Source organism: Apiospora marii (genome assembly GCF_038362585.1).
Source record: "Apiospora marii strain CBS 49790 chromosome Unknown utg000002l_segment0_segment0, whole genome shotgun sequence".
NCBI lineage: Eukaryota > Fungi > Ascomycota > Sordariomycetes > Amphisphaeriales > Apiosporaceae > Apiospora > Apiospora marii.
In genome coordinates, this window is record NW_027117373.1 from 3,595,461 (window position 1) to 3,617,046 (window position 21,586).

Consider the following 21,586-nt stretch of genomic DNA (forward strand, 5'->3'; position numbering starts at 1 on the left):
GGCTCTAACCAGCTGTCATCCTTCCCTCCAACTCTCTCCCTCTTCCACACATTTTCACATACTACTATAGTAGTCCTTCTTTCACATCATTCACTCCAGTGTCAGCAGAACATAGGCTAATCGGATTCGCAAATCCCCGGTCTACTTGACACACAGCTTCCTTTCCCCAATCCACCAGATGTGTTAGCTCTCTTGAATCTCTACACATCCTCACCACACTTAGTTGCGACAGCCTGAAGCAACTCGCAACACTCTTCTACTCCATCATTCGCCATCTGTTATTGGTGTAGCACTTGAACTACATCATCGCCAGGTGCCCCATTGTTCCCTCAGCACCAGCTGCGACCTTGACTTGCGACAGCTAGCTCCGTTAGCAAGCTCGACCAAGCTCCCCGGTTCTTGTGAGGAATTCGAGATCACCAGCAACCAATCCATAGCACAAACCAACCAAGAATCATCGCAATGGAGAACATTAGCACCAGCACCCTGACCACGGTCGGAGGATGGGCCGTCATTATTGGCGTCGGCGGCCTCATCTATTACAGAGCTCAGACCAAGGCAGGCCGCCGACAACCAGCCAGCAAGAGCGTCTCTTCACACTCCAAGGTTCCGACCGGCGAATACGAGAAGAGCGTGGCTGCAGCTGCCACTGCCACCAAGAAGAAGGCCGAGAAGGCCCTCAAGCCTAAGTCGAAGCAGGCAGCACCTAAAGCTTCAGCCCCGGCCGCCAACACCGACACTGCTCAATCAACGAGTGCCGACTACGATCCTGTGGCCGAGGCTGCTGCGAACAAGAGGATGAATGACGAGTTCGCCCGACAGTACGCCAATGCCAAGTCGGGTACCAAGTTCGAGGGCGCCAAGCGAGAGGACAAGAAGGCCAAGTCGATTAAGCAGTCGCGCGCACGGGAAATCGAGGTTCCCGATGAGAAGACCTCGGTCCCATCCTCCACCACGGGCGATGCCGACGATGATCTCTCTGAGACAAACTCGCCCGAGGTCACAGCTGCAGACAGCCGTGATGTCTCGGACATGCTTGAGCAGACGTCTCCCGGTCCCTCGGTGATGCGCATCACCGACACCGACGCTGTCAAGGCCAAGAAGCAGAAAGAGAAGAAGGCCGAGGTTGTCGAGTCCAAGAAGCAGCGCCAGAACCGCAAGAAGGCGGAGGCTGCCAAGGCCGCTCGTCAAGAGGAGGAGGTTGAGCGCAAGAAGCTGGAAGAGGCTCAGCGACGACAGGCTCGTGTTGCTGAGGGCCGTGCCGCCAAGGACGGTTCCGCTTTCATGGCTGCTGCTAACAAGGAGAGCGCCTGGAAGCCCAAGCCCGAAGAGGAGTCGGCCAAGCTTGTCGAGCTTCTTGATACCGAGGAGAAGAAGCCTGCTGCCCCGAAGCCCGCTGCCAGCCCCGTTGCCCCCAAGACCGCCACTTCGACCACCAGCAAGGATTCTTGGATGTCCGCTGTCCCCTCTGAGGAGGAGCAGATGAAGCTGCTCCAGGATGAAGACTCCTGGAACGAGGTCACCACCAAGAAGAGCAAGAGAGGCAAGAAGGCCGCCGACATGTCTGCCTCGACAGAGAACGTCGCAGAAACTGCGGCTCCGGCTGCCGCCCCTGCCCCCAAGGCCCCGGTCAACGGCAACAGCAAGAGCACCAAGCCTGCTCTTAGCACCAACTCTTCGTTTGCTGCCCTGACCCCCGACGAGACGACAGACGACAACGAGATTGAGGAGGAGTGGGAGGTATGAACTCACTCACCCCCCACCGCACAATGATGACTCGACGTTGTTTGTCGAGCATCAATACCATTAATGAGCGACCCCTACCCCCTTTCTGCTCCACGTACATTACCTTCCCGAGATCGCATTGTACACTGCGTTGCAGATCTCTTTCTCAAGTGGTCGATTTATATTTTCACGGGCATGGGCATTCAGACCAAAAAGTTCGGCTTGGATCGGGACGGAGTTTAGGCCATATTTTGAGCTGGCCCTGCGAGAGCTTCCAGACTCGTTGCATTTTTTGTATTGTACATCCATCCACAACTTGTTTCAACCAATACTCGCGCAACAGGCGAAAGCATCTGTGTTTCCAAGGAGTGTTCCCAAAGACCCCCGAACGAGCACTGAACATTGCGGATATATTGAGCATCACACCAAATCACTAGTGATGGTCGTCGACTTTTCCTTTGTTTGCCAATGCAGTGTACGAGGGTATCCATTAAAAATACCATCTCCTTCCGTTACGTGGCAGAGGACGGACAGGACCAAACGAAATCAAGGAACGGACCACTTATAGGTTATTGGGCGAATCTCGGGTCAAGGTCAAGGATGTTGTGGCCTGGCTGAGATGATGAAAGGTTGTGGAGCATATACCACCCAAGGGGTCGTCATCGCCGGTACGTCCGAGATTGTTCTCCTTTGGAAGATTTGGAAGCGGAGGGGAACCTTAGGAGGCGGCCGCACCTCCCCTTTCTTCCATACGGAAAAAAATATCCCGGCGAATCATTCTGGAAGCAAAATAAAGAACAAATAATTTGACGTGTTCATTTTGTGCTCAATAAACGTATCGGCCCGAGTGCGTGTGTAGATGTGATTGCCTTTTGTGACATGTGATACTGCTGCTGATCAATTGGCTGCTTGCCACCAAGCCACTACATGGTAAGTGTATTGTTTTTTTTCTTCTTCTTCTTTACTTGTAGATGGGTAGATGCATAGAAGCAGGCAATATCAAGGACATTAAGTTGATGTATGCGATGCATGTATGCATGTCACCCCTGGTCGCCGATCACTGCAGCCATTGATTGAAATGATCACCCGTACATATGCATTCCCAGATTCAACCAGCCAAATCGAGGTAGATAGAACATATGCCTCACATCCGCTTCGGTGTATATCCACGTTAGGAGAATACATGCTGTGAATTTTTCAAAATGGGCTCCAGAACAGTGCCGGCTCAAGGTGCAAAAACTTGTTCTTCAATGCTTAATACCAAGTCACGTAATCGCAATAGGAAAAACCCAGGTCACAGACAAAGAGCAAAAGGCGACAGAGGTTGAGTTTTTAAACAGCTTCGTCAAGATATATTCCATTCCCCTTTTGTGGTGAATCTCTCGTCAGTCCGACTTGCTAGACCTAGCTACCTACACAAGCTTTCCTTTTTGCAGAAATAGATGCTGAACGAATGCTCCAGACCTACTCTACTCTTCCCTCGGCAACGCATCATCATGCCTATGTAAATCTATGCAGGAAAATATAAAATGAACAGAAGAAAGCACACGATGAAAAAACTCCCCTGGTTATGCTTTGTTTCCCTTTTTCGAAGGACCCATCCAGAACGCCTTGCATGCACAAGTATGCTTCCCCATTGGACAACGCAAATAAACGAAAAAAGCACCACTCATGTCAAAAAAAGAAAAGAATTGGTGGGACGCCGTGGAGCAAAACAACAAGTGCCTGCTGTCACATACCCTATAAAAAGGTTTCCTACAAGGAACGAAGTGAAATGGGAGGATTTGCTGCGACGACGTTCCAGCATCTCTCGATTGGAGAACGCATTTTCATAACGTCCCGCAATGTCGCCAGGTCTGACCGGTCAGCAACCTATGCTGAGGCTTGGACGGCAACGCCAGCAGTCATGTTGACATCTTTGATCGGCTCGGGAACGGTGGCGTCAACTTTAGAGAACGTCTTCATGTTGAAGGTCTCTTGCGATGGCGATCGCATCTTCTTTCCAGTTTCGCTTTCTGACGACGACGACGACGAAGACGACGAAGACTGCGGGCGCTTGGCTTGCGTCTTCTTGGAAGCAGCGTTCTGCGAGCTGAAGATGGTCTCCAGCTTAGGTCTCTGAGCGGCCCGCGTCATGGCGCCCAGCGATTCGATGCTGTTGCCTCGGTAGAACTCTTCGTCGTCGGAAGAGTCGGTCTCGGGCGTGATTGGGACTCGCGAACGGCGCTTGGTACGCTTCTTCATCTCGGGAGAAGTATCCGACGAGTCGTTGGACAGGCTGCGGCTGCGGGCGCTGCGCTGACTCAAACCGCTGCGGCTTGCGTTGGTGCTTCTGCGGGCGGTCGAGGGGCGGTTCAAGGCAGCCGCCAGTTCGGCCTCGGTGGGTGTATCGCTTCCCTGGCGCAGCTTCTTCTCGACCATCTTCTCATGCATCAGCTTGCCGAGCGGGGGTCCTTCGCTTGTCATGGTCGCGGTACGGCTGTTCATCGTTGCGGTACGGCTCGTCGTGGTGCGAGCGCTCCGCTGACTAGCGGCAGTCCGTCGGCTGGCCTGGCTCGCAAGACTCATACTCCTGCTCACAGGAACCTTGCCCTCCATAACCTTTGCTGCGGGCGGAGGCTGCAGCATCCACCTGGCGGCATCCTTGTGCTTGGGTCGCGTGCTGACGATCGGAGGGTGGTAGTCGTTGACAGGCGGGTTCCGGACGGTGGTGGTGTAGAAATCGGTTCGCTCCTCCTCGGTCACGTCTTTCGGGTCCTTTTCCATGCCTAGAGTCGCCTCGATCTTACGTCCCGCTGACGTGCCCGCCTGCTTGATAGCGTCCACGAATCTATGTCCCCTGCTAGGGTAGGTCTCGTGACCCCATAATTCTTCGTCTTCGCGCTGGTATCGCTTCTTATTCCAATCCTCTGACCAGCCTATACTGACCGATGGCCGTAGCTCTTCGCCCTCTGGTACCACTGTCGGACTGCTCCCGAAGTATCTGCTGTCCATACCTATTGTGCTGGCTGTCTCGCTCCTACTATCCCTGCCGGAACTGTTTAGCCCTCTCTGGCTGGTGTTTTTACTTGAAGCTGTGTTCTTCTTAGTCGGTAACCGTGGTCCCATTGTTATTTCCTCGGACCAATACGGGTTCGTGTTGAAAGGATCCGGGTGTTGGTATAGCTCGGGCATCTCTGTTTGCATTCGCATCTTCTCTGCCCTGTCCTTCTTCGCCTTTTTCTGCGAGTCGCGATGTTCCCTCGCCTGGGCGCATGGCGTACAGGCCACCACATAGAAGATGGCCGACTGTAACGCAACGCCGAAAGACATGTTGACGGTTGTGTGGCGGCGATGCCTGCTGGATGGGGAAATATAGGGGTATAATGGACGCAGCAGGAGGGGAGAAGCCCAAGGGCTGTTTATATCAAGAGGGCCAGCCGATTCGAAGCATACATTCGGGGAAACAGACGAATGGGTTTGAATCCCGAAGGCGAGAGTTAAGTTCAGGATGTCAGGAAGTAGAGTGAAACAAAGAATAAAAGCCGACGAGAATAAGGAATCGATTGTCGGTCAGGCGTACGCAATTGATCGGCGTGTATTCTTCCTGGTTGGTGTGATGATGATGTAGATTGAGTGAGTAAGTAGGTGAGTGGGTGAGCGAGCGAGCGTATGGTTGGTGATCTGCTGTTCGTGTCTGGTTGTTTGTTACGACGGATGGTGGCAGTGTCAGTTTGGTGGCATGGGACGGCCGAAACGAACCAAACACAGACCAGACAACAGACACAAAGACCAACGAGGGGAAGTGAGAAAAGGCTAATTGTACGACAATAAGACGGCCTTTTTCCTCCCTTGGATACACACAACACACACCGGCTCGGCTGCGGCGGAAAGAAGAGGGAATGTGGTCGTGTTGGACAGCGCGGAGATCACGGGATGCCTGTCACCTTGCTGGTCGGTCTGGATTGACGGAGCCAAAAAAGAAGGTTTAGGGGAGGTGAAATGGTGGTAATAGCAGCAACCCGGGTTGGTTTGGTTGCACGACGATGCAATACCGGATCTCTCGCTCTCTGCTATGCGCACACAGGGTCACACAGGGATGGTGAGAGGGAGAGAGAAGGAAAGTGCAACAGTGTAGTAGTCTGCCGAGTAGAGGAGTACTCCGTGTAGGTACGAAGGATAATTGAAGGCCGGACCTGGCTCACCTCGCTCCTCAGCCCCAGATGCCCGAGTTTCAGCAGGTCGAGGCTAAAGTAGTGGCAGATGCACCCTGTCAGGGTGGGACGAAAACCAAGGCAACGGAGGGAAATTGGGATAATCGGCAGACGTGGTGATAATGTTCGAGTCGAGTTTCGATGTTCCAACGCAGACGACCGGGTGGGCACTACACCGACATCTGATGCTTCGTTCCAATGGGCGATGGGAATGGGAGGGTTTAGTGAGGTAGTCGGGTAGTCGTGGTAGACAGGCGTCCAATCTATGTGTACCGAAGAGGGAAAAAGGAGTGTGGGGGGATGCTTTCCCTCTGGCCTGGGTGCACTGCTAATGCAAGACAACGGCTTTGGCGATCCGAATATGGAGATTTGCGAGACTAGCATGCTAGAGTGACGAAAGACCGGGTAAGGTGGGATGGACAGATTTGAGGTAGATTGACACGAGTCCACCGGAGCTGGTCTCCTAATAAGAGGGACGGACGGACATGCAGCAGTCAAAAAAAGAACGCAATGCTACTTGCTACTGCGATGCTTGCTACGCCTGCTGCACATCTTGAAACCCAGTTTGGCCTTGAAGAAAAACATCTTGGCGCGCTGGCAGAGGAAGAAAGGCAGGATTTCGACTGTTTGTTTCATCGACTGTACATCCCCAAAGGAAATGAGAGAGACAAAACCAAATTGGGCCTGGGTGGGTTTGCATTCTGGGGTGCGGCGAATGACCCAGGGAAAGGGCCCCCCCTACAGAACCCCCTACATATGAACAGTAAGTACCCTACGCTTTAAATGTACAACCACTGTAAGCAAACGATAAGCGAGCATCATTCAGCAACTGTTCTGCCTCTGTCTGGGGAGGTCATCGTGCGGCAACAACTGGCTCTCTGAGGTTACGCAATCGAGGTCACCCCCCAAGATGTGGCTACAAAGCTACACCAACCAGCTGGCCAGCCAGACATATCAATATGCAGGTCGCTGTGAGGGGTTTTGGAAGTGACACAACCCCGTCATTCGCTGGCCCTGTCCCCCCTGCCCCCTTCCTTTCCTCTCCTTCCCTCCGGCAGGTTGCATTCCCAACCCAAGATCCCTTGGGAGCCTTGGGTGCTATTGAGTCTGGCACCTTGCAATCGAACGTTTCTGGAAGAGGGGGAAAAGCGACCGACTGGGCTGTGGCTAGGGACGGCTGGATCAATAGTTCGCAAAAGCCAGCCACCGCGCCCGCCCGCGTCCAAAGCAGCAGCTCACTGCAGCCATTATCGTGGCATCGTGGCGTGAGGGTGGCATTTCGAGTCGGGACGGTTGGGCAAGGGCCAGAAATGGCGTTTGTCCAATACAGGCAATTTCCTTTTCCCTTTTCAGATTTCCTGCGCTCCGCCCCAAACAGAGTGGACTGGTGGGTGGACGTTATCTGGCCATTGTGCCCCGCCATGGACCCTTGGAACAGGGGGAAGCTCGATTGGACAGTGCGCGGTACCTAGATGTCGTCCAGTGGAAGCCAACGCCTGAGTTCGCTAAAATCCTATGTGCTGGCTTGAATAGGGCCGGTATAGTCGCGGCGACACATCTGATAGTTGGCATATAGATTCCATCTGGAGTTGCCGAAGATGCTCGAAAGTGCGCATGAACTTTCTTACAGCATTCAATGGTTCTCGCCTATGGGCGAGTGGCCTACTCCGTATGTACCTCATTAGGTATACGAGGTGGCACTGGGAATCTCCCTGACAAACTGTGTGGATCGCTATGCAGCCAGGAGCTTTCTCGCCCAACCCCACAATCAAACCTATCTAGAACTGGGACTCGTTTTCTATCGGGCATCTCTCTTATCACAGCCCCCGGCACTGGCCCTGTGGAAGTCATGTCATCAGGCAAATCTTTATAGAAGCAGAAGCAGCATTTAAAATGAGTAAGATTGGTGCGCATGTGGCCGGATATAAGAGAAAATAAAACCAAGATGCTGCAGATCTCATACCGGTTTGGAACCTCTAGCAACGATTTCTAAGTCCCGAGCAAATGTTTCATGTGGAGGCTCCCTGAATCAAAAACATCACGACTCATGATCAGACATGACAAACAACCCGCCTATCAGAACCTTGGGAACCAGTATCATGACCTCGAAGTTCAAAACATATCCCCTTGATGGCGAGAGCGCTGCGCTGTACATACCGGGGAATACATGGTGCTATGGCCAGTATGTTTATCCCGTTAACTATATCACTTGGTCACATAACCTGGCCTGCTGATCATTCGGGGAATATTATACCAAGATACCAATACGAGTAAGTCCTCAGGGGTGATACACCTTGCCAGTCTCCGTTATCATCATGATACAATAATTTGATATATATACACAACCACCCATTTGATATATGCCGCCAACATTACACTTTGCTAAGTAAGTAGGTATCCAGTAAATCAAAATACAGAAAACGTCTGAAACACATCATCGCGTCGTATACTTTCACATGCCAGCAGGCTGTGTGGGTAGGTAAAACCCCAAAAGTCAAAAACAAAAGTCCCACATGATATGATGTTCCAATCACTCCTCCATCCCGTTCACCACCCGCAGCGCCCGCCTCGGTCCCAACACCACGCTGAAGAAGTTGGGCTCCCGGCCGTCCAGCAGCCCGTCGGTCGAGTGCCCGCTCGCCGTGCTGCGCGTCGCGCTGCTCTTGTGGCGGGACACGCCCGTGTTGCCCGAGCTGGGGCTCTCGAACCAGCCCCACGGGTTCCGGTCCTCGCTCGGCCGCGGCGCCGTCCGGTCGCTGCTGGTGACCCCCGGCAACGGGTCGTCCGACGCGTTCTTGGGCTCGCCCAGGAACGGCTGGTTGACGTCGCCGTGGTTACCCGCCCGCTGCTGCCCGACCCAGCCAAACTGCTCGCGCGGCCCGCCGCTCTCGCCGCCCGAGCTGCCGCCGGGTCGCTTATTCTTGCGCAGCTTCTCCTTGATGGCCGCGGCGCCGCCCGTGCCGGCCAGGGCCGCGCCCGCCCCGCCGTACGTCGTGCTGTTGAAGTCGTGCGCGAGGCCGTTGTCGACGCCCTCGCCTCCCTGGCCGGGCATCACGGTGCCGCTGTACCGGTTCGCCGCCAGCATGTGCTTCTTGTAGGCCGAGACCTGGCGTCGGTATAGCCACGCGCAGAAACCGAGGTAGAGTGCCAGGGCGCCCAGCACGCCGGCGACGACGCCCGCCGCGATGAGGCCACCCTTCGGTGCACCGCTGGAGCTGCCGTCGGCGTTCACGCCTGGCGGCAGCGAGGTTACGGTTGCGCCGCCGCCTGGTGCCGTCACCGTGAAGACGGGGGGCTTGCCTGTCGCAAAGGGACCGTCGCTCGCGGGTCCTGATGCTGGGTGCGTGGCCGTAGCGCCGCCGTCCGAGTGACCACCAATAACAGACTGGACGACATCGGGAACCTGGTAACCGTAGCTGTCGGCAAGAATAGTGTTGTCAGATGAGAGGTCAGCAGGGTGCTCGGCAGCGGCAAACTGATCCTTCCATTTCAGGGAAGACGCGTCGAAGTTGTAGACGCCAGCGCCGTCGCACTGGGTCGTCTGGCCGATGTAGCCACCCACGACGATCATCTGGCCGTCGCGTGCGTGACACGTGTGGCCCGCACGTGCTGGTGGCTCACCATCCTTTTCGATGTCGACCTTGATCCACGTGAAAGAAGGTACAGTCAGGATCCACAGGTCGGTATACTGGGTCTGGCCAGCAACGGGCAGCAGGTTCTGACCGCCGTACAGGTAGATGTTGAAGGACGACGCGTCAGGGGCCGAGAAGACGACCGCGCAGGGGTTCACGCGCACTGGCGGGGCCTCACCGCGGGTTTGCTGGTGGTACCACTCGCTGGTCTCGATGTCGTAGACGTCAATGGTGGACATGCTGGCGAACTCGGCGGTCGAGTCCTTGTTGGCGGTCGAACCACCACCTAGACCCAACAAGATACCGCTGGGGCCCCAACCGGGCACGAATACGAGCTGTCCGTCGGCTCGCTCGGTGAAGCCCGACGAGTCCTGGATACCGCCCTGGGTAATGTTGCGGTACGCACCACCCTCTCCTGCGCCAGATGCGTGCAGCGAATCGACGCCGTTGTTGGCGTAGCCCGGGTGGGTGAACTCAAGCAAGCCCTTGAGGTAGACCCGGTCGATCTGGTTCGACCAGCCCTGCGTCGTCGCCAGGTCGAGGTGGCCGCCAAAGTACCAACTTCGTCCGAGTTCGGGGACAGAGACACCCGCGCCTTCACCGGCGCGTTGGATAGGCACACCAGCAGGCTCCGAGGCGTTTCCAGCCGACGTCTTTGGGTTGTTGTATTCTGTCCAGGACTTCCCGGCGATGTCGTACTTCCATGTCGAATAGGGTTCCGGCTCGGTATATGGGTTGTCGGCGAACTCTCCTCCGTACAAGAAAAGATTGTTGTAGTCGTTCCACAGGTAACCGAGAGAAACCGCCGGAGGACCGGAGGGCTTAGCCAAACCAGTCATGGCTGGGGAGCTGATCTCCCATGATTTGGTAGTATCCAATATCAGTAGGTTGTTATCTGTTTTCCTGTCAGCAATCTCTTTTCCCTCGATGAATCGTACTATTTTCTTACTCCAGGTGTTTTGCTTCTGGTCGCCTTCGGTCTTGGCCTGGCCTCCATAGATGTATATTGTGCCGTTGACCATGGCCGCTGTGTACAGTTAGTCAAGCAGGTCCCCTTTTTGATGGTTTCCTACTCGGCCACGGTATACTCACATTGATGCGCCCATCTCAGGCACACATCCACGGGACTGTCGGCTCGGCTGTCGAGTACGATGTCGCGCTTCACCGGAATGACGCCTGCATCGGCACCGCTGATCTCAACCTGTTCATAACCATGACGATAACTGATGGCGGGGATAAAAACGGCAATGAGCAACGCAATCATAGAAAGACGGTGGAGGCCCGACACAGCGGAAGGGGGCGCACCGGCAGCAGACTTGATCTTGGGTCGTTTCGGCGACAGTTTCGAGAGCCAGCCCAGCCTCGTCTTGGGCATGTCGTCTCCTCCTTCGTCGTCGCTCGAGTCTCGTCGACCTCGGCTGCGCGGCGGGTTCGCGTGTTGCTCCTCGAACGCGAGGCCGGTGATCTCGTGGAATTCTCGTTCGCTCATCATGCGGGACGCGGCCGATCCCGCGCGCTCTCCGTAGGGATTGTTGTCGTACTCATCGTGGTCGTCGCCCAGGCCTATCTCCTTGAATATCGACCTCCGCCCTTTCCGTATGCCAGACATGGAGAACGACGGTAGTTGCTGCGGCAAGCCCTCGCGCAGTCGATGGGACGTCTTGGTAGAGTCGAACCGGGGGCGTGGGGATGGAGATGCTTCGGGTCTGCTTTCGACTTCTGGGGAGGAAACGGTATTATTACTATGAAGAGGAAGTTTGCTAAAACTCATGCTGGCTGCTGGCGACATATTTCAGGCATGCCCGTTCAGGCCATTATCCGCTTTATTTTGTCAGGCAACGCAATACGAGACGTGGAAATGGGGAGCAACCGAATGTTTTTGGTGGGGATGATAGACATTTACATAGGATGAGGTCACATAGCAGCTTTTAAATGCCCGACCCCGTCGCAGAGCAATCTCTCGAACTGCAGGAGAAGAGCCAGTGCCCGTACGCGGGGATAGAGTGAAGGGCCATGCTCCTGATTACTACGTTGCGGGAGGGCCTCCCTGAGGTACAGAAGCTCGCAGACTTGGTGAGTAACTACATTCTCTGCTACATCGACTTCTCGATTGGGGACGTTTCCTGTCCCCTCTGGATGTAGGGCTAGACCAGGGCCCCTGGCAAACGACATCATGTCCGTTTAACGGCCGCATCAATTGGTAGCCGTGAGGCACTATTGCCATGGTGGTTCCGAAACTTGAATTGTGGTTTTTGTTGGTCATTGCCTGTTTAGGTCGCGAGCGGGCGGTTAGGGTGGTCAATTGGGGCAGGGATTACGTGCAGGGGGTCCTTAGAATATGACGACACCGGGGAAGATCTAATCGAATAGCACGCGAGCATTGTCGTCCGCCCTGGAGAAATCGCTCCCGCATTTAGTCCAGCGTACTAAGCAAACAGCACACCAGCACCGATGCTGTGCAATTTGCTGCCCGATCATTCGATGAAACGTATGAAGTAACAACAGTCCAAAAGTCTGGTTCACCACCACCATACATACGTCAGGCTAAGAGGCCATGAGGAGAAATGGGAATACATACTCTGGGAAGAACTTCCTTAATCTCGTATCTTTGGACCTTCCCAGCCTCGTGTGCAATATTTGCAATGCATAGTAGGCAATATTGATGCCGATGTTGATAATAGTAGCACCTATTGGAAGTAATAGTGAAGACCTTTTACCAGGTTGCCACAGACATCGGGTACGGTGGGGTCCTCTCTCAATGGTAATGCTATGGGTCTTAGACGCTAGACTTTCAGCTTGTGGCGTCCTGTTGCAAAAGTTGAACATTGCCACAGGTCGAGTGCCCGGGTGCGGCTTGATCCGTGTTGGAGAGATGGCGAATGGCCAACATTATCAACGGCTGGAGATATGATCTACACCTAAAGATCTAAGCATGCTCGTCATGCGACAATGCTTTATTTGACAAGGCGGTCAGTATCTAGATTGATGCACTAAACTCAATCACCTTAGAGTGCTATTTTGGGGCTGTACCTCCCACTCCATTGGGGCGAGCAGTGAGCTTAATCCAAAGCGGAGACCAGCAACAACAACCCCATCGCCTCGGCCACCCCGTTCCCAATGCACACCAGGTCTCAAGTGGCAGTATAACGAACTCCAGTAACCATCACAAAGCCCGTCAGGTAAGTAGTCAGGTGGGTGAGAGAATGCGTGAGGAATGAGGCAGGTGTGGTCTGTGGATTGAGACCTCACCAGTACACCACCATGATCGATACCATCAGCATCAATGCCGCGAAATCTCACTGCGAGTTTGATGTTTATGGATGTTGACTAGAACCACTGTTTTTATTGTAGTCACCAAGGCTGATTGCTATTGCCTATATGTATGAATTGGGTCTGTATCGCACAATAGGTCCAGCAACATAGGGAAACCAGAACTTAGCCAAAGCTGACAATCGACAATAAGATGTAACTCTTCATCCTTCGCAGGGCCTTTCCTCCTCGTGTGGCTGTATGCAATGCCACGTTATCAGCACTTTAACAGGATCTCCCAGGATTAAAGTCGCAAAAGATGGCTGGTGCAGGAGGCACATGCATAAAGCAACACGCTGTATTCGCCGGAAGAAATAGTTTCCATATGTTTGCTATTGCTGCTTACCATCGCGTGAAGACGTTGTTGGATATGTGCATGCTTTGTAGACATGATAGGGGAAACTGCAAACATCACTCACCATTCACATGGCACGCAGATGCCCTCTTGGTTTAGTTCAAGTAGGTCCGCCCGTATTCATAGGTCATCACTTCAGCTTGCTAATCAACTCCAGTTGCGGTTGCTCCTTCTATGCTAGAGTGAAGCCGTCTAGGCACCGCATCTATTGGGTGCGCATCTCCATATGGTTACTTCTCTACTTACAATGAACTCAATAGTATTAGAGATCTTATTTCAGCACTTTTGATTCGTTGAAGCCATCTGGGCCTTGGAAATGCAACAGTGACTCCTGTATTCCCTTGGCACTGCTCTCTTTGAGTCCAACCTTAAAGGGAGTAACGTTTGCAGTAGACATAAATAGTAGCTGTGCATCTCACTCGCCGACTTTCCTCCTCTGCATTCTTGCTTCTTTTATTTCACCAACCTACTTTTGTTGCTGAACAGTAGCACATCTCATTGACAGTCGACACGTTCACCTCATCGGCGTTTAATGCCAGGACTCCGTCAGTGAGCATCAACAGAGACTCAGGACGATGGCTTGGATCTTCGAGCTCCCAATGGAGCTCTTCGACGAAGTCTTCAGTTACACGAATGCTAAAGACTTAGTAAATTTGGCCTGTGTGGACCGTGGCTTTCATAACTTCGCTACCAAGAAAATCTGGGATCCAACCCACAACGACTGGGACAAGCAATGCCAGATCTTCATGTGGGCATGTGCTTCTGGAAGCACAAGAGCACTTACACGCCTCCTCGACGAAGGTCTATTGACAGCTAACTTCACCTACCAAGCTGGATACCGCAAGACACTCTTAGACCTAACCCCATCCTTCTATCTCCATATTCCTGGTTGGGACTTCGGCCGATACCAAGCCTTTATTCCCTATACGGGCGATTTCCATTTCTCATCCACACCCCAGACAGATCAAAAGAGCTCGTTTTGGACACCGCTGCATGTTGCTGTGAGCTACGGCCAGGGACACGCCGTCGACCTTCTACTGAAGCGCGGGGCATGTGTTGATGCAGCGTCCAGGAATTACTGCAAGAATGAGTTTTGGAACCTCAGCCCGCCAGGAAAATACACACCGCTCCATGCGGCAATCCACCACGGTGAAGATGATATCGCCAAGGCATTGATATCCAAGGGGGCCTCCATATATGTCGACTGCGAAGTGCAACGGCCAGAGCGAGCCTGGGGACCAGATCGCGGAAGGCTCACGGCCCTGCATTGCTGTGCTATTTACGGTCGACTATCCACAGCCCAGTACTTAATCATACAGGCACATGATGCGGCAATCGACGAAATAGACGAATACGGCATCTCCCCCCTCATGTATGCCTACTACTTTGGCAAATTCGATGTTTTTGAGATTCTTCTTGCTCAAGGCGCCAACCCAAGAATCACAACGACGACACCGAGATTGACAACATCAATATCCACAACGACAACACCCAGACCGGAGGTCATCACGGACGTCTTTAAACCAGAGTTCGTCTCACTACTGCACCAGGCATGCCATGACCTTAAATGGGATGTTATAGTTCAATTGATCAGTCATGGCAGTGATGCGTTCGATGCCGATAAGCAAGGAACACAGCCAATGCTTCTCTGTGTCCGTTCCTTCGTGAGGAAGATACATTGTGCGACAAAATCCCCTCGGGGTGACCCGTCGAAGGACGTCGAGGAGCAGCTCGCAGACTTACCCAGAATGATCGGCATCTTTGGATCATGCAAAATGCACTCCCAAGCTCAGAGAGATACTCTCACCGAGGCAATGAGTTATGCTCTTGGCTACGCGCTTGTACCGCTCGTTGCATTTCTTATGGATGCCGGATTAGACAAGTCAGTACTGCTTGATAACCAAGCATCAGTCGTCACAATCGGCGGCTGGTCGGCGGAACTACAACGGCAGCTGGTAGCACTTGGATCCTCATCCCGAGCTCGTGACCATAAAGCTTGCTACAGTGACACTGGAAGTCAGTCGGCCCAGCTAACACTGGTGGATTATGCATGCTTTCATTCAAAAGCGCACCTGGGCCTAGGTTCGGAGCACCACAAGCTTATTGGGTTTTTACTTGCAAGAGGCTGCCTCGGGCCTGGAGACGTCGGTTCCCATGTTCGTGCATTGAAGAATTTGGGAGCTGGAATGTGGCCTAGCATCAATTGCGAGCAAGAAATGCGACGATGTGCAGAGCTAATTTGTGCTCATCTCTCCTCTACACTCCAGAGTGATGAAAAGCTCTGAATGCCGTTCGATCTGCTTTACATTTGCTTTGACAGAGGCCAGAAGGTCCTGCTGGGAGAACTCACCAAAACGTTCAATTTGACCAATGCCAGCTACAGCAAGATTGAACTGCACAGTCTTTTCCTGGCTCTTACGCAAAAGAACGACGACAGTATTACCCGCCACGGCTGCTTGGAATATTTGTACCAAGCTGATGGCGATGGGTACATCTTGCAGCACAACGACACTTTTGAGGCTCTGTGTGAAGCTAACCTGCCATCCCGTTACCACGGAGGAGGGGCTGAGATTATCCTGGACTACCTCAATCGCGGTGGCAAGCCTGGCTTCATGTTCTCGAACGGTCTGTCGGCTCTCTTCGTAGCCTGCAAGAGCAGAAACCATCGATTGGTCGAAAGGCTACTAGATCTAGGGGCAGACCCCAACCAGTACACTACCACTAGGGAGAATTACGAGAAGCACATGGCACCCAATATGTGGGATGGAAGAGACAGCGAGCAAGTGACTTTAATGCGTCTACTTCTTCGACGAGGCGCCAACCCTTTCCGAAGAGACGGAGAAGACCCCGGCCTCGGATTTCCCTTCGAGATTTGCTTGGACAAAGCGGGACCGCGGAAGCCCTTTTGTCCAGAACTCTTCCGGGAACTCTGCAAATCGTCGATCAACGACAAGACCGACGACTCAGACCTTTTCGATGTCGTAGACCTAGCCTGTGCCCGCGGCAGGTATGAATACATACAGGAGATACGCGCACACGCCAAGACCCGAGTCGATGCTGTCATCCGGGAGAATGCGGCGCTCTTCTTACAGAAGCTACTGCTTAACCTATCACCCCTGTCCGAACTGAAGGGTGCAAGCGCTGATTTCCGCACGATCCTGCGAATGGACGAAGCAATCGACACCATCCAACTCCTCCTGCAACTAGGCCCCTCCGATATCCTGACGTCCAGTTGGAGATTGCCGAAGGGTCCCAAGGATGGGACGGCCATTGAGCTTTGCAGAACACTGCTTGCAAACCCAGTGAACCCGCATCTGGCGGCCAACGCTCGGTGTCATGCTGCCGATATTCGGCGGTATAGATTCCACTGGTGTCTCAGCGAGCGCATTGTGCACGTCTCAGACCCTGATGAAGAGCCAAGCATCACGATTCTCAACGAGAGAATTACCTGGCCTTCGCAATGGAACATTAACACTAAGGAGATGTATTGGGACCGAGAGGATGCGTGGACTCTGGCTTACATTCCTTCTCCATGGGGTTGTCTCTGCGAGCCGCCGTACGAGCCGGGGTGGTAGAGGTAGCTACGCAGATCAAACAGCGCCTATTTAGATAGGTGGTGTCGCAAGGACGCCATACAGTCCTCGTGGCCCAGGCTGTTTCTACATGTATAGAGTAGATACCGTATGATACGAGCGAAGAAGCGAGTACAGCAGGCTAGATAGGCAGAAAAGAGCCGAGATTGACACCAACCTTTTGCATAATGCGTGGTTATGAATGTTCGTCAAACAACTTCTTGTTCACTAACCCATCACAATCTCTATTCCGTCACTTCGACCTCTCCTCGCAATGAGCAAAGGGTGATCCATCGGTTAACAAAGTTGAGTATGTGTAGCTGCTTTCACCTTTCGCTTGTATTCTCTCATCCAGTGTGGTCAATTTCCTTCCACAATCAACCTAGTAACATAAATAGTCGCTGTTTCCTCCTTTCCTCACTCCAACGTTCTTTTCTTTCCCATTAACCTTTCCAGTCCTTTGACACTCACTTGTCTACTTCCACCATGAGGATTCTTGGTGGACGACGGATTACGACCCTGGTTTCTACTTTACCTCTCACCAGTCGATCGATGCCTTCTCCGTAAGCCCGGCACTGAAAAGCATGCAGTGTTGTTCTGGCAATCGAACAGATGGATGAAGCCATCGACACCATTGGTCTAATCCTCGAGCTGGGCCCCTGTAGCACCCTCACGTCCAGCTGGCGAGTGGGTGTGAGCCAGGAGGGCTTCCCTGCACTGGATTTCATCAACAACTTCCTTTCGCCCCCAACAGACCCGCATTGTTTGTACTTGGCAGCCGATGGGAGTTGTAGTCTTGAGGACCAACGACACTGGAAGATCCACTGGTGCCTGACGCAACATTGGAGATGGTGTCTGATTCTGCTGGAAACCCGAAGCTCACGATTCAGAGCCGGGGAACCCGATGGTCATCGGTGTGGATTATACCAGACAAATACTTGACAAGAGGCCGCGCAGACATTGGAGAAGGAAGTTTCGATTGGATGCATTCGCCATGGGATTGCGACTGCTGGGAGGCATTCTACCTTCACGAACGGCACCAGTAGTGGAATTCTGCATAAAGAACAGTGGCCTAATGGGATAGGCAGATGCATTGAGGGCTCACAGTCCTCGGTACCAAAGACAATTTCCGGAGGTACGTCAAGATACTGTACAATAGGATTGCCATGAAAAGGCCATTGTCTCAAGCTGGATAGGCAATATAAAACCGATAACGACACCAAACCTCTATATATACTCCCATGATCAGTGACACTCGCGACATTTGACTAGAAAGCCTATCGTGTTCGCCTCTCCTTGATATCCTTTGGAATAAACTGTATTCCAATTCTATGTAACTGCAGCTCTACATTCACTACTCACTACGTAATTTACTATGTCTTCTTGTCCTATCGAATTTTTCAAGCTTCTCCTCATAGTGAGTAAAGGGTGATCGATCCGTCACCTAGATACATCCCTGGAGTACCCAAGTACATGCATTCACTCTAGGTTACTATTCCATTCAATGTTGTATTCACCCACCCACTGGATGCAACCACGACTATAAATCTCTTGCCCATTCCTCAAACCAAATTTTCTTTTCCCTATTTCACTCATCTTGTTCCTATCCCTCGTGCACTGCCAAGTTTACCTTTGCTCTGCAACCTTTTCCCTCCTTCTAGCAGCAATCCCCTTTGCTCTAACCGCATCTCCATGAAGGCCGTCAACAACTCATCGCTATGGCTGCGATTCTAAAGCTCCCCATGGAGCTCAAATTCGAGATATGTCATCATCTCGGTAACACTCAGGACTTGAAATCTCTGGCCTGCGTTGGTCTGTTCTATCCCGCGGCCACCGACCTCATATGGAGCGACATCAGCACACAGCAGAAATGCCAGATTCTGATGTGGGCATGTGCTGTAGGAAGCACAAGAGCAGTCGACCGGGTCCTGGAGATGGGAACAAGTGCCAACCTGGAATTCCAGTTGGGAGGCCACCTGCCATTGAATTTCTTACAACCGGAATCCTACCTCGACCTCTCTCGTGTCTGGAGCCCCGCCACCTTCCTGTGTGACGAGAGCTCTTCTCATACCACTCCCACGCAAAACACAGCACGCAATGGTGGATCGCACTGGACGCCATTACATGTTGCTGTGAAGCACGGACACTACGAGGTTATCGAACTTCTTCTAGAGCGTGGAGCATCTATCGAAGCACCGGCGTGTTGGTCCTGCCACTGTACGCGACCATTCTACCACAACACCTACCGCCGAGAGATGTACACACCCCTACACACTGCCTTGTGCACACATCAAGAAAGCATCGCCGAACTGTTAATATCCCGCGGCGCCTCGAGATATGTCGACCACGCTATACATGTGTCGTACCGCGCCCTTGGCCCCGACCGTAGCAGATTCACGGCTCTTCACGAGTGTGCGATTCACGGTCTACTGGACACAGCCAAATTCTTGGTAGAGCAGGGGCATACGTCGGCAATCAATGAGCTTGATGAGTTCGGCTACTCACCAGTGATGTATGCTTATTGCTTCGGACAGGAGGAAATCTTTGACTTCCTGCTTGCCCAAGGGGCCAGCGTCCGAGCCACGACATCAGACACTTTATCCGGCTATCACTGCATCGACTCCTGGAAGAAAGTTAAGCCAAACTTTCCCTCATTGCTACACCAGGCTTGCTATGACCTCCGATGGGAGGCTGTGGCCAAGTTAGTAGACCACGGCTGTGATGCGTTCGAGCGGGACAGAAACGGTCAACAGCCACTGCAATTGTGTGTCAGCCGCTTCAGAGATGAGATATGGACTGGGTATAGAAACGATACAGACAAGGAACAGGAGGAACTGAAGAAGATGACCGACATCATCGAGTTATACCGAATGCATGTTCACATAGATGAGGAGAATCTGAACAATTGCATGAAACTTGCTCTTGAAGTAGCGATGTTGCCAGTTGTCTCTTTACTTCTTGATGGTGGAATGAACAGCTCAACCATGCTTGAGGCACGGAAGTCGGAAGGATGCGGAGGGCCCAAAGGATGGAGAGAGCCAGACGATACTGACACAGATCTTGAGGCCACGCGTTGCCACTACCTCGACACACGATATGGCGCAAGTGAGCAAACAATACTGGACTATGCTTGCTCTCACTATGAAGTTCGCCACTCAGAGCAACTAGATCAGTCAGAGCTCATCCAATTATTGGTATCTAGAACCGATACCCAACCGAGAGATGTCGCCCCCGTCGTGCGAGCACTTAAGAATATTTGCTGCAACCAGTGGACCGACTTTTGCGTCCATGAGACTCGCGACGAGGAAGATTACGACGAGATTATCGAAGAAATAGTCGTCATCAAAGACCACGAGAAAGAGCAGCTACGACGCTGCGCGCAGATCATCTGTGACCACCTATCTGCTACACTTGGGGGCCACCCCGTAAAACCACCACTTCCGATCGATCTATTCTACGTTTGCGTTGATAACGGCCAGTGCATCATATTGGAAGAACTGCTTGAAGTCTTCGACTTATCCGCAACCGAATACTCCGAGCAAGAGCTGTGGCAACTGTTCTACGCCCTTACGAACGACCATTATTTCGAGGCGGAGGCTTGGCGTCCTATCAACAACTTGGAGTACCTCTTTCGCCTCGACCGCGGCCGCTACCTTCTGCAACACCCACAGGCTTTTGAGAGGCTCTGCAGATGCTTTGATAACACAGCAGAGCGTGGCGAGATGGCCATTCTTGACTATTTGGATCGTGGTGGCCAGCATTGTCTCGTGTTCCAGGATGGCTCCCCTGCTCTTTACGAAGTTGCCGAGAACAACTGGCTGCAGCTCGCAGATCGCCTCCTAGACTTAGGAGCCGACCCGAATAAGCTCGTCAGTGAGGATGATGAGAATCGATACCCATTTTGGATTTGGTGTTCAAACGGATACAACGTAGCGATGTTACGGCTGTTCATTGAGAAAGGAGCCTACCCGTTTCAGACGGAGGGAAAAAACCTGGGACTTGGTTTCCCTTTCCGAGACTGTCTGGAATCAGACACTGAGCGCAGGGGAGAGTTCTTCCGAGAACTCTGCAGACTTACACTTAACGATAGCACGGACGACGGGGACTTGTTCGACATTCTCGAACTCGCGTGCGCTCGTGGCAGGTTGAAGTGCATCAACGAGGTTCGCTCGCGGGTTGGGAGCAGAGTGGATGCCATGATTCGTAACAAGGCCGTCTATTTCTTACAGAAGCTTTTAGTTGGCTGGTCATACGAATGGTCTTATCGTTGGAATCATATCCGTGAGATGGATGATGCCATCGATACTATGCGGCTCATTCTCCAGCTGGGTGGCCAGGAGATCCTTACTTCCAGTTGGAGACTGAAAATCGGCAATCAAGACGACACTGCTCTGAAATTACTCAGAAGACTCCTCACGGCCCCTCCCCTGCCTGCAAGACATTACGACCGTTGGACTGATCTGCATTATTGCGACTCTCAAGATTTACACCAATGCAAGGTGTTTTGGTGCCTGAACGAGCGCATCAAATTCGGCTCAGGCTCCAGTACCAAGTCCCTGACGATCCTCGGCGGTAGCATCAAGTGGCCGTCAGAATGGGAAGCGCGGAGTGTGGGCCCCAAGAAAGCCGCAGAAGTGCGAGGTACCTTCAACCAACTACGCATCTGTTCCTGCGAGGAGTCTGTATTGTAGCTCGGCGATTCTCAGACAGTCCCCGTGCGATGTTGGACACGATCACTGGGAACACTTTCTCTCGCAGTCAATCATGGTAAAATTCCGTGAAGACTGAGAGGGATGGCTT

General features: G+C 52.8%; 5 protein-coding genes across 5 annotated transcripts; 3 read left to right on the forward strand and 2 right to left on the reverse strand.

The window, feature by feature from the left end:
- Positions 1-462: 462 nt before the first annotated feature.
- PG985_002813 (uncharacterized protein) lies at positions 463-1,746 on the forward strand (the record flags this gene model as incomplete). Its single annotated transcript, XM_066822582.1, has 1 exon — positions 463-1,746. One exon carries the CDS (start codon positions 463-465, stop codon positions 1,744-1,746), a length of 1,284 nt encoding a protein of 427 aa, XP_066690014.1.
- A 1,851-nt stretch (positions 1,747-3,597) lies between these two features.
- Positions 3,598-5,037, reverse strand: PG985_002814 (uncharacterized protein; the record flags this gene model as incomplete). Its single annotated transcript, XM_066822583.1, has 1 exon — positions 3,598-5,037. The coding sequence occupies one exon, from the start codon at positions 5,035-5,037 to the stop codon at positions 3,598-3,600; it is 1,440 nt and encodes a 479-aa protein (XP_066690015.1).
- Positions 5,038-8,448: 3,411 nt separating this feature from the next.
- On the reverse strand, positions 8,449-11,321 carry PG985_002815 (uncharacterized protein; the record flags this gene model as incomplete). The annotated part of the gene is made up of 3 exons (XM_066822584.1): positions 8,449-10,445; positions 10,500-10,577; positions 10,643-11,321. 3 exons carry the CDS (start codon positions 11,319-11,321, stop codon positions 8,449-8,451), a joined length of 2,754 nt encoding a protein of 917 aa, XP_066690016.1.
- A 2,492-nt stretch (positions 11,322-13,813) lies between these two features.
- Positions 13,814-16,789, forward strand: PG985_002816 (uncharacterized protein; the record flags this gene model as incomplete). Its single annotated transcript, XM_066822585.1, has 3 exons — positions 13,814-15,230; positions 15,282-15,321; positions 15,535-16,789. The coding sequence occupies 3 exons, from the start codon at positions 13,814-13,816 to the stop codon at positions 16,787-16,789; spliced, it is 2,712 nt and encodes a 903-aa protein (XP_066690017.1).
- Positions 16,790-18,504: 1,715 nt separating this feature from the next.
- On the forward strand, positions 18,505-21,477 carry PG985_002817 (uncharacterized protein; the record flags this gene model as incomplete). Its single annotated transcript, XM_066822586.1, has 1 exon — positions 18,505-21,477. One exon carries the CDS (start codon positions 18,505-18,507, stop codon positions 21,475-21,477), a length of 2,973 nt encoding a protein of 990 aa, XP_066690018.1.
- Between the last annotated feature and the right edge of the window lie 109 nt (positions 21,478-21,586).